This window comes from Oncorhynchus nerka, linkage group LG9b, assembly GCF_034236695.1.
Source record: "Oncorhynchus nerka isolate Pitt River linkage group LG9b, Oner_Uvic_2.0, whole genome shotgun sequence".
Taxonomy (NCBI): Eukaryota; Metazoa; Chordata; class Actinopteri; order Salmoniformes; family Salmonidae; genus Oncorhynchus; species Oncorhynchus nerka.
The window spans coordinates 10,157,216-10,181,704 of NC_088424.1; the positions used below are offsets into that span (position 1 = coordinate 10,157,216).

General features: G+C 42.7%; 1 protein-coding gene across 1 annotated transcript; it reads right to left on the reverse strand.

Moving 5' to 3' along the window:
• Positions 1–7,197: 7,197 nt before the first annotated feature.
• On the reverse strand, positions 7,198–16,437 carry cavin4a (caveolae associated protein 4a). The gene is made up of 2 exons (XM_029643318.2): positions 15,724–16,437; positions 7,198–10,198 (listed from the first exon to the last, which is right to left on the reverse strand). The coding sequence occupies exons 1-2, from the start codon at positions 16,129–16,131 to the stop codon at positions 9,527–9,529; spliced, it is 1,080 nt and encodes a 359-aa protein (XP_029499178.1). The 5' UTR covers positions 16,132–16,437; the 3' UTR covers positions 7,198–9,526.
• Between the last annotated feature and the right edge of the window lie 8,052 nt (positions 16,438–24,489).

Here is a 24,489-nt window from a genome sequence, read left to right on the forward strand (position 1 = left end):
ATAGGTGTCTCCTTTATGTTCTAGATTTCCACTCCACTAGCCAGCACCTCACCTAAATAGGGGTGTGTCTCCTTTATGTTCTAGTTTTCCACTCCTCTAGCCAGCACCTCGCCTAAATAGGTGCGTCTCCTTTATGTTCTAGTTTTCCACTCCACTAGCCAGCACCTCGCCTAAATAGGTGTGTCTCCTTTATGTACTAGTTTTCCACTCCACTAGCCAGCACCTCGCCTAAATAGGGGTGTGTCTCCTTTATGTTCTAGTTTTCCACTCCACTAGCCAGCACCTCGCCTAAATAGGTGTTTCCTTTATGTTCTAGTTTTCCACTCCTCTAGCCAGCACCTCGCCTAAATAGGTGTTTCCTTTATGTTCTAGTTTTCCACTCCTCTAGCCAGCACCTCACCTAAATAGGTGTTTCCTTTATGTTCTAGTTTTCCACTCCTCTAGCCAGCACCTCGCCTAAATAGGTGTCTCCTTTATGTTCTAGTTTTCCACTCCACTAGCCAGCACCTCACCAATACTGTTCCTTTCTTGTTGGAGTACACACAAACAATATACATTATAACAACAAAATCTTAAGTCTTTACACTGAAATAGGTTCTGATTGTAGTGTTTTGAATACATACTAATGTAACATTAGTGTGATCTCGGGTTGACGTTAAGTTGGATTCATTTGATGTCTAACTTGTAAGTTTCAATTCATTGTAAATAATACTTTTTTTCTGAACTGACTTGCCTTGTTAAATCAAAAAAAAAAAAAAAAAAGAAAGAGCAAGTGTTCTTATTGTTTTGTATACTCCGTGTATATAGAATTGGGGGTTTTCGCAATGGTCTCGAGGTGGTTCACCACGTTTAAGCTAGTGTACGTTTCTCAACACGGATTTATGTTTATAAACTGTGAAATTAGCATTGAGGAGGTGTTCGTTGTCACATAATCACATTGGAGCCAAGTTTATGTCTCAGAAACAATTATCATAACTATTTTAATGCTCCATTTTATGACTTTTATAACCAAAAGCATATTGCAGTAATACTGTTTTTGAGGTTTTATGAAAGTGTCTCCAAGTAGCCTCCTATCTCAATATAATTTGACATAGAAAGGGTGAAGATCATGAAATAAAACATGTATTATACCATACTAGTATCCAATAATAGACTTTAATTTCTTATCTCAAACAGACCTTTTGCTCATGAGATGTATGCTTTACCATGACCCTGCAGAGTGTGTGTGTGTGTTTGTGTGTGTGTGTGTGTGTGTGTAAGACAGAGAGATGTGTGAGACATCCAATGCTCTGTACAGACTACTGGTATTGACCACCCGATAATAGATTAACAGCTCCTATGGTAAGGAATAGACCAACAATGCACTGATAATCAAGAGCTGATTAGAAGATAAGATATTTTTGTATTATTGTCTTTATGTAAAGCCCTGCCACCACATCCTACATCCTTTTCTGTCCTCTAGTCTAAACAGCCCCGAAATGCACAAAAATGCCAATTTACAACTTGCAGTGGACGTTATCCGAAAACTTCCCTCAGCTAGTGTTAATTAAATGAGGATTTACATATTGCAAAAATACATTGTACGTGGTGCTTCGCAAGTTGCAGAATTGCTAACTTAAAGTGCTTTCCGATCTATACTGAACAAAACTATAAACACAACATGCAACAACTTCAAATACTTTGTGTTACAGTTCATATAAGCAAATCAGGCAGTTTAAATAAATAAATTAGGCCCTAATCTATGGATTTCACATGACTGGGCAGGGGCGCAGCGATGGGTGGGCCACCCATGGCTGCGCCCACCCCTCTGGGGAGCCAGGCCCAGCCAATCAGGATTATTTTTTCCCCACACAAGAGCTTTATTCCAGACAGAAATACTCCTCAGCACCCCCTCAGATGATCCCACAGGTGAAGAAGCCAGATGCGGAGGACCTGGGTTGGCGTGGTTACACATGATCTGCGGATGAGAGGCCGGTTGGACGTACTGCCAAATTCTCTAAAACAACGTTGGAGGAGGCTTATGGGAGAGAAATTAACATTTAAATTATCTGGCAACAGTGCCGGTGGACATTCCTGCAGTCAGCACGCCAATTGCATGCCCCCTCAAAACTTGAGACATTTGTGGTATTGTGTTGTATGACAAAACCGCACATTTTAGAGTGGCCTTTTATTGTCACTGGCACAAGGTGTACCTGTGTAATGATCATGCTATTTAATCAGCTTCTTGATATGCCACACCTGCCAGGTGGATCGATTATATTGGTAAAGGAGAAATGCTGACTAACACAGGGATGGAAACACATTAGTGTACAACATTGAGAGAAATAATATGTTTGTGCATATGGAACATTTCTGGGATCTTTTATTTCAGCTCATGAAACAAGGGGCCAAGACTTTTGCGTTTATATTTTTGTTCAGTATGTTTAAAATATTTTGTATTTTGTGCACTTCTAGTATGATTATAAATGGAAATGTCAGGCTGATAGTGGCACATGCCTGAATGACAGCTTGACAGTGATCCTACATATGCCCTCAGTAGAGTGTTCACTCATTGTCTGTAGGCATAAACAACCTTTTTACTGGCAAAACATAATCTTCATAGTGCTGCTATCAGAAACTCTATCACGAGGGTATAAAAACCTACACATGAAAACTGCATCTGACACTAGGGTTACTTACAGCCTCAAATACCCCAATGCCAGTGTTACACTTCTCTTATCCCACAGCTGACATCCCGCTTCTGACACAGATGTTACATGTTGTCCCAGATCCCACTTCTGACACCAGTGATGATGGCATTGCAATAGGTTAGTCAGTGTTATGTTACCGGCTAGTCAAGACCCTTATACAGAGGTCAAAATCCCACTTCTGACACCAGTGATGATGGCATTGCAATAGGTTAGTCAGTGTTATGTTACCGGCTAGTCAAGACCCTTATACAGAGGTCAAAATCCCACTTCTGACACCAGTGATGATGGCATTGCAATAGGTTAGTAAGTGTAGTAAGTAAAACACTCTTGGCATTCTCTCAACCAGCTTCATGAAGTAGTCAACCTAGAATGCATTTCAATTAACAGGTGTAATTTATTAGAAGTTAATTTGTGGAATATCTTTCCTTTTTAATGCGTTTGAGACAATCAGTTGTGTTGTTACAAGGTAGGGTTCGTATAGAGAATATAGCCCTATTTGGTAAAAGACCAAGTCCATATTATGGCAAGAACAGCTCAAATAAGCAAAGAGAACAGTCCATTATTACTTTAAGGCATGAAGGTCAGTTAATCCAGAACATTTCAAGAACTTTGAAAGTTTCTTCAAGTGCAGTCGCAAAAACCATCAAGCTCTATGATGAAACTGGCTCTAATGAGGACTGCCACAGGAAAGGAAAACCCAGAGTTACCTCTGCTGCAGAGGATAAGTTCAATAGAGTTACCAGCCTCGGAAGTTGGCAATTAACTGCACCTCAGATTGCAGTACAAATAAATGCTTCACAGAGTTCAAGTAACAGACACATCTCAACATCAACTGTTCAGAGGAGACTGCTTGAATCAGTTCTTCATGACCGAATTGCTACAAAGAAATCACTACTAAAGGACACCAATAATAAGAAGAGACTTACTTGGGCCAAGAAACACGAGCAATGGACATTAGACCAGTGGAAGTCTGTCCTTTGGTCTGAGTCCAAATTTTAGATTTTTGGTTCTAACCGCCGTGTCTTTGTGAGACGCAGAGTAGGTGAACGGATCATTTCCGCATGTGTGGTTCTCGCCGTGAAGCATGGAGGAGGAAGTGTGATGATGTGGGGGTGCTTTGCTGTTGACACTGTCTGTGATATATTTAGAATTCAAGGCACAATTAACCAGCATGGCTGCCACAGCATTCTGCAGCGATATGCCATCCCATCTAGTTTGTGCTTAGTGGGACTATCATTTGTTTTTCAACAGGACAATGACTTGAAACACACCTCCAGGCTGTGTAAGGGCTATTTGACCAAGAAGGAGAGTGATGGAGTGCTGCATCAGATGACCTGGCCTGACCTCAACCAAATTTAGATGTTTTGGGATGAGTTGGACCGCATAGTGAAGGAAACGCAGCCAACAAGTGCTCAGCATATGTGGGAACTCCTTCAAGACTGTTGGAAAATAAATAAATAATAATACATTTTAAAAAACTTAAATGAGTAGGGATGTCCAAACTGTTGACTGGTAGTGTATATATGTACAGTGGGGCAAAAAGTATTTAGTCAGCCACCAATTGTGCAAGTTCTCCCACTTAAAAAGATGAGAGAGGCCTGCAATTTTCATCATAGGTACACTTCAACTATGACAGACAAAATGAGGAAGAAAATCCAGAAAATCACATTGTAGGATTTTTAATGAATTTATTTGCAAATTATGGTGGAAAATAAGTATTTGTTCACCTACAAACAAGCAAGATTTCTGGCTCTCACAGACCTGTAACTTCTTCTTTAAGAGGCTCCTCTGTCCTCCACTTGTTACCTGTATTAAGGGCACCTGTTTGAACTTGATATCAGTATAAAAGGCACTTGTCCACAACCTCAAACAGTCACACTCCAAACTCCACTATGGCCAAGACCAAAGAGCTGTCAAAGGACACCAGAAACAAAATTGTAGACCTGCACCAGGCTGGGAAGACTGAATCTGCAATAGCTTGGTTTGAAGAAATCAACTGTGGGAGCAATTATTAGGAAATGGAAGACATACAAGACCACTGATAATCTCCCTCGATCTCGGGCTCCACGCAAGATCTCACCCCGTGGGGTCAAAATGATCACAAGAACAGTGATCAAAAATCCCAGAACCACACGGGGGAACCTAGTGAATAACCTGCAGAGAGCTGGGACCAAAGTAACAAAGCCTACCATCAGTAACACACTACGGCGCCAGGGACTCAAATCCTGCAGTGCCAGACGTGTCCCCCTGCTTAAGCCAGTACATGTCCAGGCCCGTCTGAAGTTTGCTAGAGAGCATTTGGATGATCCAGAAGAAGATTGGGAGAATGTCATATGGTCAGATGAAACCAAAATATAACTTTTTGGTAAAAACTCAACTCGTCGTGTTTGGAGGACAAAGAATGCTGAGTTGCATCCAAAGAACACCATACCTACTGTGAAGCATGGGGGTGGAAACATCATGCTTTGGGGCTGTTTTCCTGCAAAGGAAAGAATGAATGGGGCCATGTATTGTGAGATTTTGAGTGAAAACCTCCTTCCATCAGCAAGGGCATTGACGATGAAACGTGGCTGGGTCTTTCAGCATGACAATGATCCCAAACACACCGCCTGGGCAACGAAGGAGTGGCTTCGTAAGAAGCATTTCAAGGTCCTGGAGTGGCCTAGCCAGTCTCCAGATGTCAACCCCATAGAAAATCTTTGGAGGGAGTTGAAAGTCCGTGTTGCCCAGCAACAGCCCCAAAACATCACTGCTCTAGAGGAGATCTGCATGGAGAAATGGGCCAAAATACCAGCAACAGTGTGTGAAAACCTTGTGAAGACTTACAGAAAACATTTGACCTCTGGCATTGCCCAAAAAAAGGGTATTTAACAAAGTATTGAGATAAACTTTTGTTATTGACCAAATACTTATTTCCCACCATAATTTGCAAATCAATTCATTAAAAATCCTACAATGTGATTTTCTGGATTTTTTTCTTCTCATTTTGTCTGTCATAGTTGAAGTGTACCTATGATGAAAATTACAGGCCTCTCTCATCTTTTTAAGTGGGAGAACTTGCGCAATTGGTGGCTGACTAAATACTTTTTTTGCACCACTGTATATACTTTCCCATTTGAGTGAAGAACAGAAACAGGGTGTCCTTCATCAGCAGTTGATTGTATTATTTGGCACACAAAAGTAAAATGCATTCTGTGTTGCAACTCCAACTGCAGTCTATTGTGGTATTTTGGACTCAGTAATTGCAGAATAACTGCAGTTACACTACAAAATTACTGCAATCTTTTTTCGCAATTGGAAAGACCTAATTTAAGCATAAATGCCACATCACTAGAGATTGTTTTTCCTTCTCAATACTTGAATCATCCAAGAGCATTTATTTTCTGTAGCTTGTTTGAGGACTCTAAATGTGGTAGGTTAATGCATAATAAACAATTGGAACTGAATGCAATCACTCTAAGAGTGAACGCTCTATCCTCTCTCTCATAACTATGTGGCAAATCAAAATTATAGCTTTTTCACAGTGCCTTACCGAAATAGAACAATAACTGTCTGGCAGGCCACCGGATTAGGACTGACTCAAAACAACACGTGCTTCAATAAATTCAAATTGACGTCGTTTCATTTCACAGCTCTGACCTTTATCATTAAGCTGATGTTCTCTGTTGCTTTGACAACCGTGGAGATGGGCAGCACAGGTGAGCAAAGGCTTCTATAATCAGGCATGAAAGTGCCGGCGGTGTCACCTTTCAGAGTTTGTGGGAACTATAAAAAGAGCTTACTGAAATAAGACCGAGCAGCTGACTGAGAGCACAGCACACTGATGATGACTTCAAATCTCTCAACCCTCTTTGCTGTGTGCACCTCAGCAAAGCAGACACAGAGGGAAGATATAGCCCACCGTGGGTCATATCTGTAAGAAGCCCCTTTTGAAGGTTTTGAAAGCCGTGCATGGACAAAAACAGGAAGCCTGCACAGTCTGTATAAGATACCTCAGTTGACAGTATATATTGGATGACGCAGATTTGGAGCCATTAATCCACATTCACTAAAGAGTTTTCCCAGGATATAGGCTGTCCATCTAGTTAGGATCATCAAGGATTGCATTGAGAATTGAGCCATTCCTGTACCACATGCACACCGTAGCCAGGAGTTTATGTTTAGGGCAATATATTTACACTGACAAACTGCAACTTTGACCTCTCACCACACAGAGGACTTGCCTGGTTTGAGTGGTATTTCATTTATAGCTCAATGCAAGGGCAGAAGTGAATCTTCAGGACATTGCTGACTGAATTGACTGATTGAGCTTTGCTCGAGTCTACATCAAGTTAGTGATTTAATTTGAACTGTAGATGAGATTGGCATGCGGTTATGGGTGCTTGCAAGTTCTAGCAAGTGTCAGAGTCACTGAGGTACTGAAGTTCACTCTGTCTAGACGTTTGTGAAGATTGAACATTATGAACAACAGCCTACTGTCCTTTCACGAATAGACAGTGAAGTGATATTGTTTTGATTAATACAGGTGGCATTAGGCCTTTATTAATACAAAAAAAAACAATCATGAATATATGTGATGCTGCTTGCACATACCACAATGCATATCAATGACAATTGTTGTTTTCCATCAATATAGCATACCCATTCGACTTTCATCAAACCTATTTCTATCTGACAATAGCAGATGAATAAAAGGATGTGCCTTATTGCAGGATACAATCCCAGAATCAATGTAGCTGGTTCATTTGCTAAGAACAGCGACAATGCCTGGATGGTGAACTCAAGAAAACATTGGCACTTTTAGGAAATATTTGGCAAGGGGTCTGGCAAAAGAGAATAAAAAAGTGACTACACATTTTTGTAAATTATGTAGCACACATACTTTGTTGACAATCATTTCCTGTGAACTAGTAAGAAACAATTCAACTACACACCACTACCTATTGTACTTCTCATTACTCATTGACATCAATCAGTCGAATCCACATTACTTAGGCCTAATGCATTAGTATATTAACATACACGTTTCTTTGTGGTTGAACATGAATTACTGTAGGTCTACAGGTTAGACTCACAGATATGTGAGCACAGCAGAATGTACATTTGGATAGTTGATGCCATTATTAGCATAACAAATGAAAGCAATGCACCTCTAGGTGATCAAAAGAAGGGCATAAACATGCTGTAAACTGTATTCAGAAAAAAATGACTTTGAAACGACTTTGAAATATTAGGTTGCTTTGTAATCTTTATACACGTGTTCACTTTTATGTCGAAGTCCTCTTAGTGTTGCACAGAATTACATCAGTGCTCAAAACCTTCTAGTGCCATAAATGTTACAGGTACCCCTAAAGCCATTTACATGACTTAATGCTTTCCTCAAATATATATTTTAAATTTTCTTAACACTAGTACACCACACAATCATACACACTACGATCTAGTTATCCTCAGACCAAATTCAATTCACAGCGCATAGTTCAGTTGAAAGATGACATTTAACTCTCAAGCTTTGCATGACCTCTTGTAATAGAAAAGCATTTGAACCAAATGGTCAATCCTTGTTGGATTTTGAAACACACAGAACCCAATCTGTCATTCATATCTATATACAGCAGTATTATATCTGTATAGCTTGACTTTTTCAAACTCTTCAGAGGCCAGCTGAGATCTGTGTTGACCAATATCATGATTACGGTTATGCTATGTACAACATTTTACATTCGGATTTAAGATCAATATCATACGCAAACTTCCTCAACCTTCAGAATCACCTCAAGGGTACTTTGCAATCTCTCTTTTCTCCTTTCAGTTAAACTCTTTCCCCTTCCAAACACTTTGTGGAAATTAATTTCTAACTTGCGAGCGTTTTTTCTTGACTAGTCAAAGAAATTGATTAGCAACCAAACATCTGGGAACAATGTGTTTTTGTGTTTAACTTTAACGCCAAAAGCAACATAGCAGTTCATGTACAGTAGTTACCAATGTGCCCAATACTTATGTACTGTTGCCCCAACCAACCCCTGACCTGAATTCATCCCAATATGTCTTTCCATGAAAATGTTACATTTGACACATTTCTCTGTGTTCTTGTGTGAATGTGTCCACGTACATTTTACAACCCATATCGTTAAAAATCATTCCCAAGTTGAAAATAATAACAGCCAATTTCAATGACACGTGACAGTGGGTCACTAACCTACCAACATCTGACACCCCAGAAACACAATCTTTATAGATTATCAGGTCAGTCACAGAACTCTTTCCACTCCTCTGTCGACTTGTCAGTATACACAGTACCAGTCAAAAGTGTGGACACACCTACTCATTCAAGGGTTTTTCTTTATCTTTACTATTTTCTACATTGTAGAATAATAGTGAAGACATCAAAACTATGGAATAACACATATGGAATCATGTAGTAACCAAAAAAGTGTTAAACAAATCAAAATATATTATATATTTGAGATTCTTCAAAGTAGCCACCCTTTGCCTTGATGACAGCTTTGCACACTCCGGGCATTCTATCAACCACTTTCACATGATTCATATATGTTATTTCATCGTTTCGATGTCTTCACTATTATTCTACAATGTAGAAAATTGTAAAAAGAAAGAAAAACCCTTGAATGAATAGTTGTGTCCAAACTTTTGGCTGTTACTGTATATTCAACAGAAGTATCTCTTTGATTTTTAAACGGATTGATAATGTAAATTGTCTGTCGTCGATGTTGATTCGTCACAGACCATCTCTCTTGCAAGACACCGCAAGCTCTCTTCCTACCCGGCTTCTATTTTGGTGACTTCTCGTTGTGTTGCGGCAACATGCTGGAGATCTACTTCCTGTCGTATTCGTCCTCCTTGCCCTCTTCCACTGCCTCCACAGTGAATTTCCCTACCTCCCCTATCCGGATGGCGGCCGGCTCCTCCACGGGACCCTCCCTCTTGGTTTCCCTTTCCGTTACAACCTCCGTGTAGGTTACTACTGGGGTTTTACTGACTTCCGGGCTTTTTCTTCCCTTGACTGGGGTCACCGCCTCATCGACCTCCCCGTCAGCCTCAGCTCCCTCCTGGCCCTCGGCCACGGTCCTCTCCTTCTTCAGCTTGATGCGGAAGGACTCCTTGGTGGGGGCCTTCTTGGCGATGTTTTCCTTCAGCCTCTCGCCAGAGTGCTTGATGCGCTCGCTGGCCTGGTGCATCTTCTCCCGTCTTTCGGGGGGCACCATTTTCTCGCCCATGTTGTGGAACTTGGTGCCCAAGTTGTCCTTGGTCTTGGTCATGGTCTCCTTGGAGAAGGCCTGCTTGATGCTTTCAATGCCCTTCATGCCTGACGCCTTCAAGCGGGCAGTTCTGGATCCTCCTTCAGTCTCGTCCACTGTCATGTATTCCTCATCTGAGGAGATGTCCCCGGGGACATCGTAGGTGTCTGGTTCGATCACCAACCCCTCCATACCAACAGCTCCTTTTGGGGTCTTTGTCACGGCCACCGAAGGGATCTCATGTTCCCCCTAAAGAAAGGCAAATGAACAAATGAATAAAGTACAATAATATGGGTTGGCTTCTTAAGTTATATAGTCAATGGTTGAGTGCAGACTTGGGTTCAAATAGTATTAGTATTTTTTTAAACTTGATTACGTTTTTTCTGGTGCAATGGAATAGTCCCAAAAATGCCAACCATGTGGCCTCCAGAAACTCTCAATCAAAGCTCAAAGTCTTTGAAAGGAAAAACATACATTTTGAAACCAGGTCTGCTTGACCTTCACTTTTTGGGCAATTATGGAGAAATTATACAAGCTTTCTCTTCTCTCCCTATCAGACGTTTGGTTTTGTAACGGTTGCTATGTCTTTGAGGTTGCAACAGTAACCCCTCAATACCGTGGCCAATGTTTCTACAGGGATCACAGAGGTTGGTGGAAAGATCAGTTTCTCAAAGATAACCTGAACCACACTGTGTATCATTGCAGTCCGCAAGATATGGATCTCTGAGTGGGTGTTCTCAGCAAATAACTCAGACAACTTAGCCCACAACATGAGAAACGTGTGAGAAACGTGATCAATGATAATCCCAAGAATAGCATCGAAAGATGTGCCATTAACGACCCTTTGAGTGTTTAAACGTACATTACTAACACTAAGTGCTGAATCTCCCTCTCTATCATGCATTCCTAAAAAGTGGTAGTGACCTCCCTTCTGATGACTGGGCAAACTGCTGGGTTCTGCAGGTGACTTTGAGTCTGAGACCCAATGAATTCTAATAAAGATTCAGCCACCTCCAACAATCACTCTCATGAATCAAGAGGGCGAGTCGTCTGAACATGCCCAGACTCTGTGATTGACACAACAATTACACCACCAGGGAATGTGGGCCAACATATTTTTTCATTTTCATACGTGATGTTGCCCGGCAATAATAATAGATTATTGGCCGACCGACATGGCAACCACCCATAAGATGACAGTCACTGGTCACAACCACATTGGGCTTGTGCTTCCGTCAACGGATGGTGTGCGTTCGACGCTACTTTATTCATGTTGAAATCTGACCTTATTGGTGCCTATGTGGTCATGGTTACATAACGGTACATGGACGGATCGGGCTCGTGGTACAGAGTAGGAGACTGCACAATATGTTGTAAATTCTCTCTGTCAACCCAGTAGCAGTAGCTGGTCATTCAGTGTCTGTATAAGATTGATGATGTCCATGTGATTGGCTTATCAGCCAGTCACGCTTTAGAAAGTCCTATAATGTATAACCCCAAAAACAAGGGATAACGACAGCTTGACTGCGACAACAAAGACCTTGCTGCTATACAGAATATACATTACATTGACAAATATGTTGTTACCTTGTGTTTGTTAATTCTAGCTTGGAATGAAAGTGTGGCTGTACATGCCCAATATCTATCCTCAAAACAATGCCACCCTCACAAAATCTACAGCCATTTATCTGTGTCCTATTACTGGCCCATACTGGCACCAATAAGGTCAGATTTCAACATGAATAAAGTAGCATCGAACGCACACCCTCCGTTGACAGAAGCACAAGCCCAATGTGGTTGTGACCAATGACTGTCATCTGAGCTGTTGTGTCACATTTGTCAGTCTTGCCATGCTTTGCCACTGGCAATGACTGTCTCTATAACAAACATCGCTTGCTTCCTAACTAAAGTTCAATGGCCATTGCTGCGTCAGAGGCAAAATCACTATATTAGGAGATCTCTGCCCTGCTAGCCAGGCCCTCAGAATAACCGACAGTAAATCAGTCATCTGGAAATCCTACACTCAGACTGTCCTATTCAGGCAAGAGGGAAATGAAGCCCCTCCTAGGGATCACCACAGAGGAAATATGAGATTCACTAAACAATAATTGTAAAGTGTAGTATAACTATCATCTTCAGAAGCCACGTTTTAATGTTGACTACAGAGACTGACAGGCATTGGTACTAATGGCCATTCACAGTTAGCCTCAAATATTTCCATGAAAAGCTAGTCAGTCATATATAATGATTTGCCATGAAAATGTTTCTTTGACCTTACTGATATTAGCCTATACAAACGCATTGCATAACAAACGTATTGCATAACAGATTCACTAGATGGAACAACACATAGTCCCCTCCAAAAAGTGTCTGTCCTATATCTGAGATATAAGAAAGATTTTTTTTTTTAACTTGTATATAACCACTTATTTTTGGCACTCAACAGTCTTCATTTACAGTACCAGTCAAAAGTTTGTACACACCTGCTCATTCAAGGATGTAAAAAAAAAAATGTAAACTATTTTTTACATATAATAATAGTGAAGACCTAAAAAAATATGAAATAACACATATGGAATCATGAGTGTGCAAAGCTGTCATCAAGGGTGATTACTTTGAAGAATCTCAAATATAACATATATTTTGATTTGTTTAACACTTTTTTGGTTACTACATGATTCCATATGTGTTAGTTCATCGTTTTGATGTCTTCACTATTATTCTACAATGTAGAAAATAGTAAAGATAAAGAAAAACCCTTGAATAAGTAGGTGTGTTTTGACTGGTACTGTATACTTCCATTCATTTGTTCAACTGGTACGGGGGCCCCTCAAAATGAGTCTTGTGAAGCCTGTGAGCATCCTCGAGCAAAACAATGTGCACTACCGTTCATAAGTTTGGGGTCACTTAGAAATGTCCTTGTTTTTGAAAGAACATTTAAAAAAGTGTCCATTAAAATAACATCAACTTGATCAGAAACACAGTGTAGACATTGTTAATGTTGTAAATGACTATTGTAGCTGGAAACTGATTATTTTTAACGGAACATCTACTGTACATAGGTGCACAGAGGCCCATTATCAGAAACCATCACTCCTGTGTTCCAACGGCACATTGTGTTAGCCAATCCAAGTTTTTAATTTTAAAAGGCTAATTGATCATTACAAAACCCATTTGAAATTATGTTAGCACAGCTGACAGCTGTTGTTCTGATTAAAGAAGCAATAAAACTGGCCTTTAGACTAGTTGAGTATCTGGAGCATCAGCATTTGTGGATTCAATTACAGGCTCAAAATGGCCAGAAACAAATAACTTTCTTCTGAAACTCGTCAGTCTATTCTTGTTCTGAGAAATTAAGGCTATTCCATGCAAGAAATTGCCAAGAAACTGAACAGCTCGTACAACGCTGTGTACTACTCCCTTCACAGAACAGCGCAAACTGGCTCTAACCAGAATAGAAATAGGAGTGGGAGGCCCCGGTACACAACTGAGCAAGAGGACAAGTGCATTAGACTGTCTAGTTTGAGAAACAGACATCTCACAAGTCCTCAACTGACAGATTCATTAAATATTACCCGCAAAACACCAGTCTCAACATCAACAGTGAAGAGGCGACTCCGGGATGCTGGCCTTCTAGGCAGAGTTCCTCTGTCCAGTGTCTGTGTTATTTTACTCATCTTAATCTTTTATTTTTATTGGCCAGTCTGTGATATAGCTTTTTCTTTGCAACTCTGCCTAGAAGGCCAGCATCCCGGAGTCGCCTCTTCAATGTTGACGTTGAGACTGGTGTTTTGCGGGATGTCTCTTGGTCTGACAAACACAGCTCTGGCTCTGTCACCTTTCACCGCAGATGTAGAAGTGTAACATCGGTGGATGCAGTGGATTGAGATGCATCCAATGCTTAAACTGACAGATTTGGGGGGATTTTTTCATTTTGCTAATTAGATTTACGTGGGGGCGGGGACATCAACTTCAGGGGGATTTAAAGCAATGGTGTTTCAAATGCCATGACTTATCTGAGAGCTAAAGGCCCCATACATTTTTTTGTCTTTCCAACATTGATCGCTACAGGGGAAATCACTACCGTCTTCATTCTTTTACAATAAATACATGTGACACCCACTGACTGCTGATATCGCTTTCTCGTTAGCCTAGTAAGAGGTTGCCCCAAAGCAGGGTCACGTGATTGGCAGACCCTCATTCTTCAGATTGGCCCTAACAGTCTGCTGCCACATAAGAAGGCAGTTTATCGTGTCCCCATTGGCAGCGGGGAGCATACCATGCTCCCAGAATAGGACTCTCTGTCACGGCCACACAGCAGCTGCTTCTTTCAGTGGAAAGCACACAGAGCTTTCATTGCCCCCGGAAGTCCCTTTAACGGGAGCTATATGTCCCTATTAATACAGAATGTTTGAAGTCTCTTTTAGGCTACCTAGTATCTATTTTCATCAAAGTCATATACTATAACATCACTCATGCCAATGTCTTAGAGTGGGGCATGTTTTTTTTTCCTTACTATCCCTGTGCTCTTAACTGCTAGGCTACCTGGCAGTAGTACTCGAAGGCCCTTAAATGGTACCCATTTCTCAATGCATCTAACTCGTACTTATCAGAGTCAGCGCTTTAATTTGTTACTGTCTTGAAATTGCTCTAATATCTACCAAAAAAAAGATAATTCGCTTGAACTGTATCTAATATCCAGCGACTTAAAACTGACCTAGTACAGTATATCTTCACTGACTTGCACCACTGGCCAATAAATGGACTTGCTCAGATGATAGTTCTCTGATGTAGTATCATTAATACTTTACACACACATAGTATCAATTGTTTATAGAGCATCGTGGAGGTATATTAGACCACTGAGCATAGTTTTGTTGCAACTTCTGGTACACCCATTGTGTACAATACTCACCTGCTCTGCATGAGTGCATTTGCATATTCTCCGGTCAGAACCTGTCCGAACTTGTTGTATGCATTAGCATATCTCCCCCCTGGCGCACCTTTGCCTGTTGTTTCATTACTAAACATAAGTTTGTACACGTGTGCGTTCATACAACAGTAAGCACCGTATCCTATTTTCTCAATGGCATATTGTGTCATGTTGTTTGCTATTTTAGCACAAAGGGTTAAATTATTTTCTATTAGTCATTGAAGCCTCATGCCCTGTAATTGGTATCTGTATAGAGAATGTGTACAGTGTTAATTCCTTTACTGTAACCGCGGACATGCAAGGTCTTATTTCTATAGGCTTTATGGTATCCTCTTTCGTTCATGTGCTCATGTACTTTTCCCCATTAGTTCTGTAACTTGTATGCTAATCACAATGGAGAATTGCTAGCTGTTGCTCATCATTTTTTAAAGTGGCCGTCTTGGCCCTTTGGCCTGTGTATCATTAGCTCTGCCCTACATCCTTGTGGAAGCTTTTCAGTTACAGTTTCCTTATGTAACCTAACGGTGCATTCTACAGCTGATTGTGAATGTTATCAGTTAGTATTATTGCAGCTTATTATAGTACTTCATGGTAATATTGTATCATTGCATCCTGGTATTGCTTACATTGCATACTAATTACTCTCTTTATTCTGTTATTTCAGAAAACCACAAATCATTATTGGAACTGGAGTTGCTGACTTCTTTTGTCACCGAAGGTTGAGGCCAGCTTTTTTTGACTAGCAACATTTAGTGAACGCACACCCCACACACATTTTCACAGGGCATTTTTTGAGTACCCAGTTCACCACCAAGTGCAACCCAATGGTGAACACGGTTACCTGATAAATGATGACCCGGAACTTGTTTCTGGTCAGCAGCTCCTCCTGTGTGGTCTCCACCTTCTTGACACGCAAGTTCTGCTTCTCCACCCGCGTGCGCACCTCCTTGACATTGGAGCTGACCTTACGCGTCTTCTGGAGCAGCTTCTCCACGGTGCCACTGGTGGTGGTGTGGTCTTTGGCTAGCTTCAGGACATCACCCTGGATGGTCTTGATGTTGGTCTCCAGGTCCAGCTGCTGCTCCTCCATGCGCTGCTGGCCAGCCTGGACGTTGTCGATGATGCCTGCCACACGCTCCAGCAGCGACAGGATGGTCAGGGCGCTGATGGGATTGCCCGCATCGTCCTCCACCCCCAGCACCTCCAGCTTGTCCTGCACGCCGGCCATGCGGTACTTTGACTGATCCATGGAAGCGTTCCTCGAACGGCGATAGGGAAACTTGGATGTTGGGTGAAGAAGCCGAGTGAACAACACTGAAGTCCTGAAACTTTGATGCAAGTGCAGAGAACTTGAAGATATCTGGTTAGACTTGGGTTTATTTGGATAGCTCCAAGACCATTGAGGTACCACCGACTAAGAGACCAGAGACGTGACTACCTACCACAGTGACCCAACTCAGGTCTGGTGCAAAAGAGGAAGCAGACTTCTCCTACCCTTTTAGAATAGGCTGCAGGATCAAGACCTACAAAACAAGCGCCCAGAGGGCAGGAGATAGACTGAAAGGGGTGTGGCGTAGCCAGTTCGCACCACATAGATATAAATACTATTTTGGTAAGGTGACACTGACATTTTGGGAAGATGCAAAGCAGGGGGATGGATGGAAATCCCCCTCTAGCCCACTCTGATACTCCCCGATTAATTTATCATTTTACATTCAACAAGTGGTTGAAAGGATCTATCTAGGCATCGCTTGACGATGCAGCTGTATGTCAAATTCTGACTCATTTGTAGTGACATGGAAAGACAACGCTTTGGTCATCTGCCTTGAGTACCCATCCCAGGAATGTTTCGAGGAGTAAACATAGTAGAGCTGCCCTTTTTGAGTTCCCCAGGGCAGCAAAGTCCACACATTGAGTGGCAGTGAGATCAGGAGCCATTTATATTGTCTACCAGCAACATTGTACTGTAGTGAGTGTCAAAGTGGCGCCATATCGGAATTATGAGCAATGAGCAGCTGCTGAAGTGAAGTACTTGTGTGTTACTTACTGTTCCCTTATTGATTTGTTCATGTGCTGAAATCCATATTGTGTGTTGTTGCAAATCACTTATTTAATCTAGATGATTTGTTTTCAATATTGCAATGAACACAAATCACAATGAACAACCTTATCCTATACTTGGCAAATTACTTAGCAAATGGGAAAACTTGGTGAATGGGGAATCCTTTAAGCATACAATACCACCAAATGAGAGTTTCTGTATATGACAACATTTCCTCTACTGTCTGGTGCATTGTTCTATAATTCCATCTAAATTCCTGTGGCAGCAAAGCCCTGACGATAATAAACAGTAGCACTTTTGTCCTGCCGCTGCACCACCTGATCTCCTTACTATCCCAACTCTTCCTATGCTTCATTATATGTAGTCCCCGTTTCCATGGAGGTCCAGCTTCCATTGATTTCTTCTCAGAATATTAAGAGGTCCGATAGTCACGGCCTTGCTACCTCCCGAAACCAGTGGGCTGAGACTGCCTTGAGGATCAACCTCCCTTTCCCAATCAGGGTCTGGTCCCATTTACTCTCATCCCCTTGGGGAGTGTGCCGGGGGGGCTGCTGAATCGCCTCAACTGATGCCAGCAGCTGCTTCTGCTCTTGAAAATCCTCACCCCCACCACAGCGTCTCCACTGTCTATAATTACACGGCAGCATAGGGGCTGAGCCAGTGAGCCTACCACCCCCTCAATCTCCCCTTCCATATTAGAGTACCCCTCCACCACCCTTCCAAAATGTATGCCCACGCATTGGTTTATTTTCACGAGGAGAGGCTCTGACCTCTGCTCCCATTCTGGGCTTCTGCAAACGAGTAGTTTTTAATTAGATTCGAGTGCCAATTAATGATCCAATCCCCCTCCCGCTGTGGTCGGAACTACAAATTAATGGTGGGGGGGGGGTTTCTGATGACATCGCTGGAGGCCATGTTCATCCTTGTACACAAAACATCCCTTCTGGGTTGTGTTCAGCACCCAGGTCATGTTCAGTATGCACGAAATGTAAGAAAGTCCCAAACAGAGAAAAACTGGGATGCACTATCTGAACTTTTATTTTCCTTTGCAAAACTAAAAGATGACACCCAGAGCTCTTTTGTGCCTCTGTGGGGGTAGCACACTGATTTGTAGCCTGTATCTGTATTGACCAGAACAACAGGAGATCTATTGTGTATGTGTGCAAACAGGGAAGAAGAGTCTCTGGTGGGCAGAGAGAAGGTCATCTCATTCATCTCTGTCAATGCTACCATTCTATCATACACATGCACAAACACACACAAACAAACACGCATACACAAACAAACACCCATGCACAAACTCCAAATGCATGCATTCACACCAATTGCACAGCACATTTGCTCTCAATCTCACTCATATGCTAACATGCATACACAGATACTCATTAACTCCAGTGACGTAGTAAAAAAAAAAACGAAATGCATCATGGCCCCTTTTATATGGCATCAAATCAGCCTCCAAAGTCCACTGCATCCGAAGATGGCGCTGTCGAGCAAGATCCTTGAGAAAGCAAGCACTGAGACGACAGCGCATAGGATGGGTCTCACGAGTGCCCAGGCAGCGTGGGAGGTGGGGTTGCAAATTAAAACTGAGTTTCATGTGTGACTTTGAGAAAACAGAACATCATTGAAGCATGCAAAATATTTATTTGAGAGCAGAGATTTTTGTTTGTTTTGCAGGGATACTTATTTTTTTACATTTTATTTCACCTTTATTTAAATGGGCTATGGTGGGAAATTAATTACAATATAGCAATTAAACACTGGAATGGTAGGATGTGCAGAAGATGAATGTGCAAGTTGAGATACTGGGGTGCAAAGGAGCAAGATAAATAAATAAATACAGTATGGGGATGAGGTAGATTGGATGAGCTATTTACAGATGAGCTATGTACAGGTGAGTGATCTGTGAGCTGCTCTGACAGCTGGTGCTTAAAGCTATTGAGGGAGGTAAGAGTCTCCAGCTTCAGAGGTTTTTGCAGTTCATTCCAGTCATTGGCAGCAGAGAACTGAGGGTGCCAGAGGATGAATTGGCTTTGGGGGTGACCAGTGAGATATACCTGCTGGAGCGCGTGCTGTTTGGTGCTAATTGCACATTGTTTTTCTGTTAGGGAATGTTTTTATACATTTTTTTATTTAACCAGGTAGGCCAGTTGCGAACAAGTTCTCATTTACAACTGCAACCTGGCCAAGATAAAGCAAAGCAGTGTGACAAAAACAACACAGAGTTACACATAAACAAACGTACAGTAAATAACACAACAGAAAAATCTATGTACAGTGTGTGCAAATGTAGAAGAGTAGGGAGGTAGGCAAGAAATAGGCCATAGAGGCTAAATAATTACAACTTAACATTAACACTGGAGTGATGTGCAGATGACAATGTTCAAGTAGAGATACTGGGGTGCAAAAGAGCAAGAAGATAAATAACAATATGGGGATGAGGTAGTTGAGTGTGCTATTTACAGATTGGCTGTGTACAGGTACAGCTGCTCAGACCGCTGATGCTTAAAGTTAGAGAGGGAGATATAAGACTCCAGCTTCAGTCATTTTTGCAATTTGTTCCAGTCATTGGGAGCAGAGAACTGGAAGGAAAGGCTGGCCAAAGGAAGTGTTGGCTTTGGGGTTGACCAGTGAAATATACCTGCTGGAGCGTGTGCTACGGGTGGGTGTTGCTGTGGTGACTAGTGAGCTGAGATAAGGAGGGGCTTTACCTAGCAAGAACTTATAGATGATCTGGAGCTAGTGGGTTTGTCAACTAATATGTAGTGAGGGCCAGCCAACAAGAGCATATAGGTCGCAGTGGTGGGTAGTATATGGGGCTTTGGTGACAAAACGGATGGCACTGTGATAGACTGCATCCAATTTGTTGAGTAGAGTGTTGGAGGCTATTTTGTAAATGACATCGCCGAAGTCGAGGATCGGTAGGATGGTCAGTTTTACGAGGGTATGTTTGGCAGCATGAGTGAAGGAGGCTTTGTTGTGAAATAGGAAGCCGATTCTAGATTTAATCTTGGGATTGGAGATTTTTAATGCGAGTCTGGAAGGAGAGTTTACAGTCTAACCAGACACCTAGGTATTTGTAGTTGTCCTCATATTCTAAGTCCAGAACCGTCCAGAGTAGTGATGCTGGACGGGCGGGCAGGTACGGACAGCGATCAGTTGAAGAGCATGCATTTAGTTTTACTAGCATTTAAGAGCAGTTGGAGGCCACTGAAGAAGTGTTGTATGGCATTGAAGCTCATCTGGTGGTTAGTTAACACAGTGTCCAACGAAGGGCCAGAAGTATACAGAATGGTGTCGTCTGCGTAGAGGTGGATCAGAGAATCACCAGCAGCAAGAGCGACATCATTGATGTATACAGAGAAGAGAGTCGGCCCGAGAATTGAACCCTGTGGCACCCCCATAGAGACTGCCAGAGGAGGCCCTCCGATTTAACACACTGAACTGTATTGGAGAAGTAGTTGGTGAACCAAACGAGGCAATCATTTGAGAAACCAAGGCTGTTGAGTTTGCCAATAAGAATATTGTGATTGACAGAGTCGAACGCCTTAGCCAGGTCAATGAATACGGCTGCACAGTAATGTCTCTTATCGATGGTGGTTATGATATCATTTAGGACCTTGAGCGTGGATGAGGCGCACCCATGACCAGCTCTGAAACCAGATTGCATAGTGAAGAAGGTACGGTGAGATTCGAAATGGTCAGTAATCTGTTTGTTAACTCTGCTTTCAAAGACCTTAAAAAGGCAAGGTAGAATAGATATAGGTCTGTAGCAGTTTGGGTCTAGAGTGTCTCCACCTTTGAAGAATCTATGGGAATCTCAGACAATACGAAAAAGAGGTTGAACAGGCTAGTAATAGGGTTTGCAATCATTTTGGCAGATAATTTTAGAAAGAGAGGGTCCAGATTGTCTAGCCCGGCTGATTTGTAGGGGTCCAGATTTGGATTTGGATGAAGGAGAAGTGGGGGAGGTTTGGGCGAGTTACTGTGGGGAGTGCAGGGCTGTTGACCAGGGTAGGGTTAGCCAGGTGGAAATCATGGCCAGCCGTAGATAAATGCTTATTGAAATTCTCAATTATTGTGGATTTATTGGTAGTGACAGTGTTTCCTAGCCTCAGTGCAGTTGGGAGGAGGTGCTCTTATTCTCCATGGACTTTACTGTGTCCCAGAACGTTTTTGAGTTTGTTCTACAGGATACAAATTTCTGTTTGAAAAAGCTAGCCTTAGCTTTCCTAACTGCCTGTGTATATTTGTTCCTAACTTCACTGAAAAGTTGCATATCATGGGGGCTATTCGATGCTAATGCAGAACGCCACAGGATGTTTTTGTGCTGGTCAAGGGCAAACAGGTCTGGTTTGAACCAAGGGCTATATCTATTCCTAGTTCTACATTTCTTGAATGGAGCATGCTTATTTAAGATGGTGAGGAAGGCACTTTTAAAGAATAACCAGGCATCCTATACTGACGGGATGAAGTCAATGTCATTCCAGGATACCCCGGCCAGGTCGTTTAGAAAGGCCTGTTTGCTGAAGTGTTTTAGGGAGTGTTTGACAGGGATGAGGGGTGGTCGTTTGACCGCAGACCCATTACGGATGCAGGCAATGAGGCAGTGATCGCTGAGATCTTGGTTGAAAACAGTAGAGGTGTATTTGGAGGGCGAGTTATTTAGGATGATATCTATGAGGGTGCCCGTGTTTACAGATTTGGGGTTGTACCTGGTAGGTTCATTGATAATTTGTGTGAGATAGAGGGCATCAAGCTTGGATTGTAGGATGGCTGGTGTGTTAAGCATGTCCCAGTTTAGATCACCTAGCAGCACGAGTTCAGAAGATAGATGGGGGCAATCAATTCACATATGGTGTCCTGGGCACAGCTGAGGGCAGAGGGTGGTCTATAGCAAGCGGCGATGGTGAGAGACGTGTTTCTGGAAAGGTGCATTTTTAGAAGTAGAAGCTCGAATTGTTTTGGTACGGACCTGGATAGTAAGACAGAACTCTGCAGGCTATCTCTGCAGTAGATTGCAACACCGCCCCCTTTGGCAGTTCTATCTTGGCGGAAAATGTTAGGGATGGAAATTTCAGGGTTTTTGGTGGTTTCCCTAAGCCAGGATTCAGATACGGCTAAGACAACCGGGTTGGCAGAATGTGCTAAAGCAGTGAAAAAAGCAAACTTAGGGAGGAGGCTTCTAATGTTAACATGCATGAAACCAAGGCTATTATGGTTACAGAAGTCAACAAATGAGAGCACCTCTGGAGTAGGATTAGAGCTAGGCACTGCAGGTCCTGGATTAACCTCTACATCACCAGAGGAACAGAGGAGAAGTAGGAGAAGGGTACGGATTAAAGGCTATAGGAACTGGCCGTGTAGCACGTTCAGAAACAGAGAGTAAAGGGAGCAGGTTTCTGGGCACGATAGCATAGATTCAAGGGTTAATGTACAGACAAAGGTATGGTAGGAAGATAATACATTGGAGGTTAACCTAGGCATTGAGTAATGAAGAGAGATATAGTGTCTAGAAGGAGGTGGAACAACATGGTTGGTTAAGGCATATTGAGCAGGGCTAGAGGCTCTACAGTGAAATAAGACAATAATCACTAACCAGGACAGTAATGGACAAGGCATATTGATATTAGGGAGAGGCATGGGTAGCCAAGTGATCATATGGGTCCAGTGAGTGGTTTGGCTGGCTGGGGACACGGCGATTCAGACAGTTAGCAGGCTGGGGATAGCAAGCTAGCAGTTAGCAGGCTGGTTCTAGCAAGCTAACATAAGGGCCTTAGAGGGACGTCGCGATAGGGGAAAGTATGTTTTTGCCTCGTGCGGTGACGTCGATAGACCAGTCGTGGAATTAGTAGGGTTCCAAGTAGCAGAGGGGTCCAAGTCCAATTGGCAAAATGGGTATAGTTGTCCAAGAAACTGGCCGATGGATCAGCTAACAGTCCAATATGCTATAGATAGCTATAGATATTACATGTCAAGACTCAGAAGTTACTGCGCTCTCACAAATACACCACATCTCCACATAGATTTCTCCTCACACACCAAAAAATCTTAATCTCGCAAACTTCAATCTACAACTATAATTTTAGTAAAGGTGAAAATTTGAGCCAATGAATATGGTCGTCAGTAGTTAACACAGCCACAAAGTCATAATTATTATGTCTAAACCCTGTCTATTTCTACCATTTATCTGATTAAAATCAGATTTTAAACCCTAACCCTCACCCTAACCTTAACCACACTGCTGACCTTATGCCTAACCCTAACCTTAAATCATGTTTTCATTCATTTTTATGATACAACCGATTTTGACTGGATGTGGATGTTATCTAGTGGAAACCAGATTTTAACGGTGGTAGTGAAGTAGGGACGATGGCCAAGGATAAAAAGGTAAGCTCTATAGTTTTTCAGGAAGAACCTAACCAACCAACTAATTGTCACGCCTTGGTCTTAGTATTTTGTGTTTTCTTTATTATTTGGTCAGGCCAGGGTGTGACATGGGTTTATGTTGTTGTATTTTCGTATTGGGGTTTTGTATTATTGGGATTGCGGCTGAGTAGGGGTGTTGTATGGGCTTGGCTGCCTGAGGCGGTTCTCAATCAGAGTCAGGTGATTCTCGTTGTCTCTGATTGGGAACCGTATTTAGGTAGCCTGGTTTCGCTTTGTGTTTCGTGGGTGATTGTTCCTGTCTCTGTGTAGTGTTCACCAGATAGGCTGTATTAGGTTTCACGTTCCGTTTGTTGTTTTGTATTTATTTAGTTATTTCATGTGTCACTTTTTCCATTAAAGTCATGAGTAACCACCACGCTGCATTTCGGTCCGACTCTCTTTCGACAAACGAAGAACGACGTTACAGAATCACCCACCACACTCGGACCGAGCAGCGTGTTAACAGGCAGCAGCGAAGGGAGGACGTTATGGACAGCAGAGGCTTGGAGTATACGACGTGGGAAGAAATAGACAGGTGGGCGGCGACCCAGAGAGAGTGCCTGAGCCCGCCTGGGATTCGCTGGAGCAGTGCGAAGAGGGCTATAGGAGAATGGAGTCGAAGAGAAAGACACGGCGGCGCAGAGCGAAACCCGAAAGTCACCCCCAAATATTTATTGGGGGAGGGCTCAGAGGGAGAGTGGCTGAGTCAGGAGTCAGACCTGAGCCAACTCTCCCTGTTAATCGTGAGGAGCAGCTGCAGTGGGAGAGGCTGCACCACTTGGAGAATTGGACATGGGAGGAAGAACTGGACGGAAAAGGACCCTGGGCTCAGCCTGGTGAATATCGCTGCCCCAAGGAGGAACTAGAGGCGGCTAAAGCGGAGAGGCGCTGGTATGAGGAGGCAGCACGGAGACGCGGATGGAAGCCTGAAAAGCAGCCCCAAAAAATTATTGGGGGGGGGTGCTTAATGGGAGTATGGCTATGCCAGGTAGGAGACCGGCGCAAACTCCCTGTGCTTACCGGTGGGCTAGAGAGACCGGGCAGGCACCGTGTTATGCTATGGAGCGCACGGTGTTTCCAGTGCGGGTGCATAGCCCGGTGCGGCACATACCA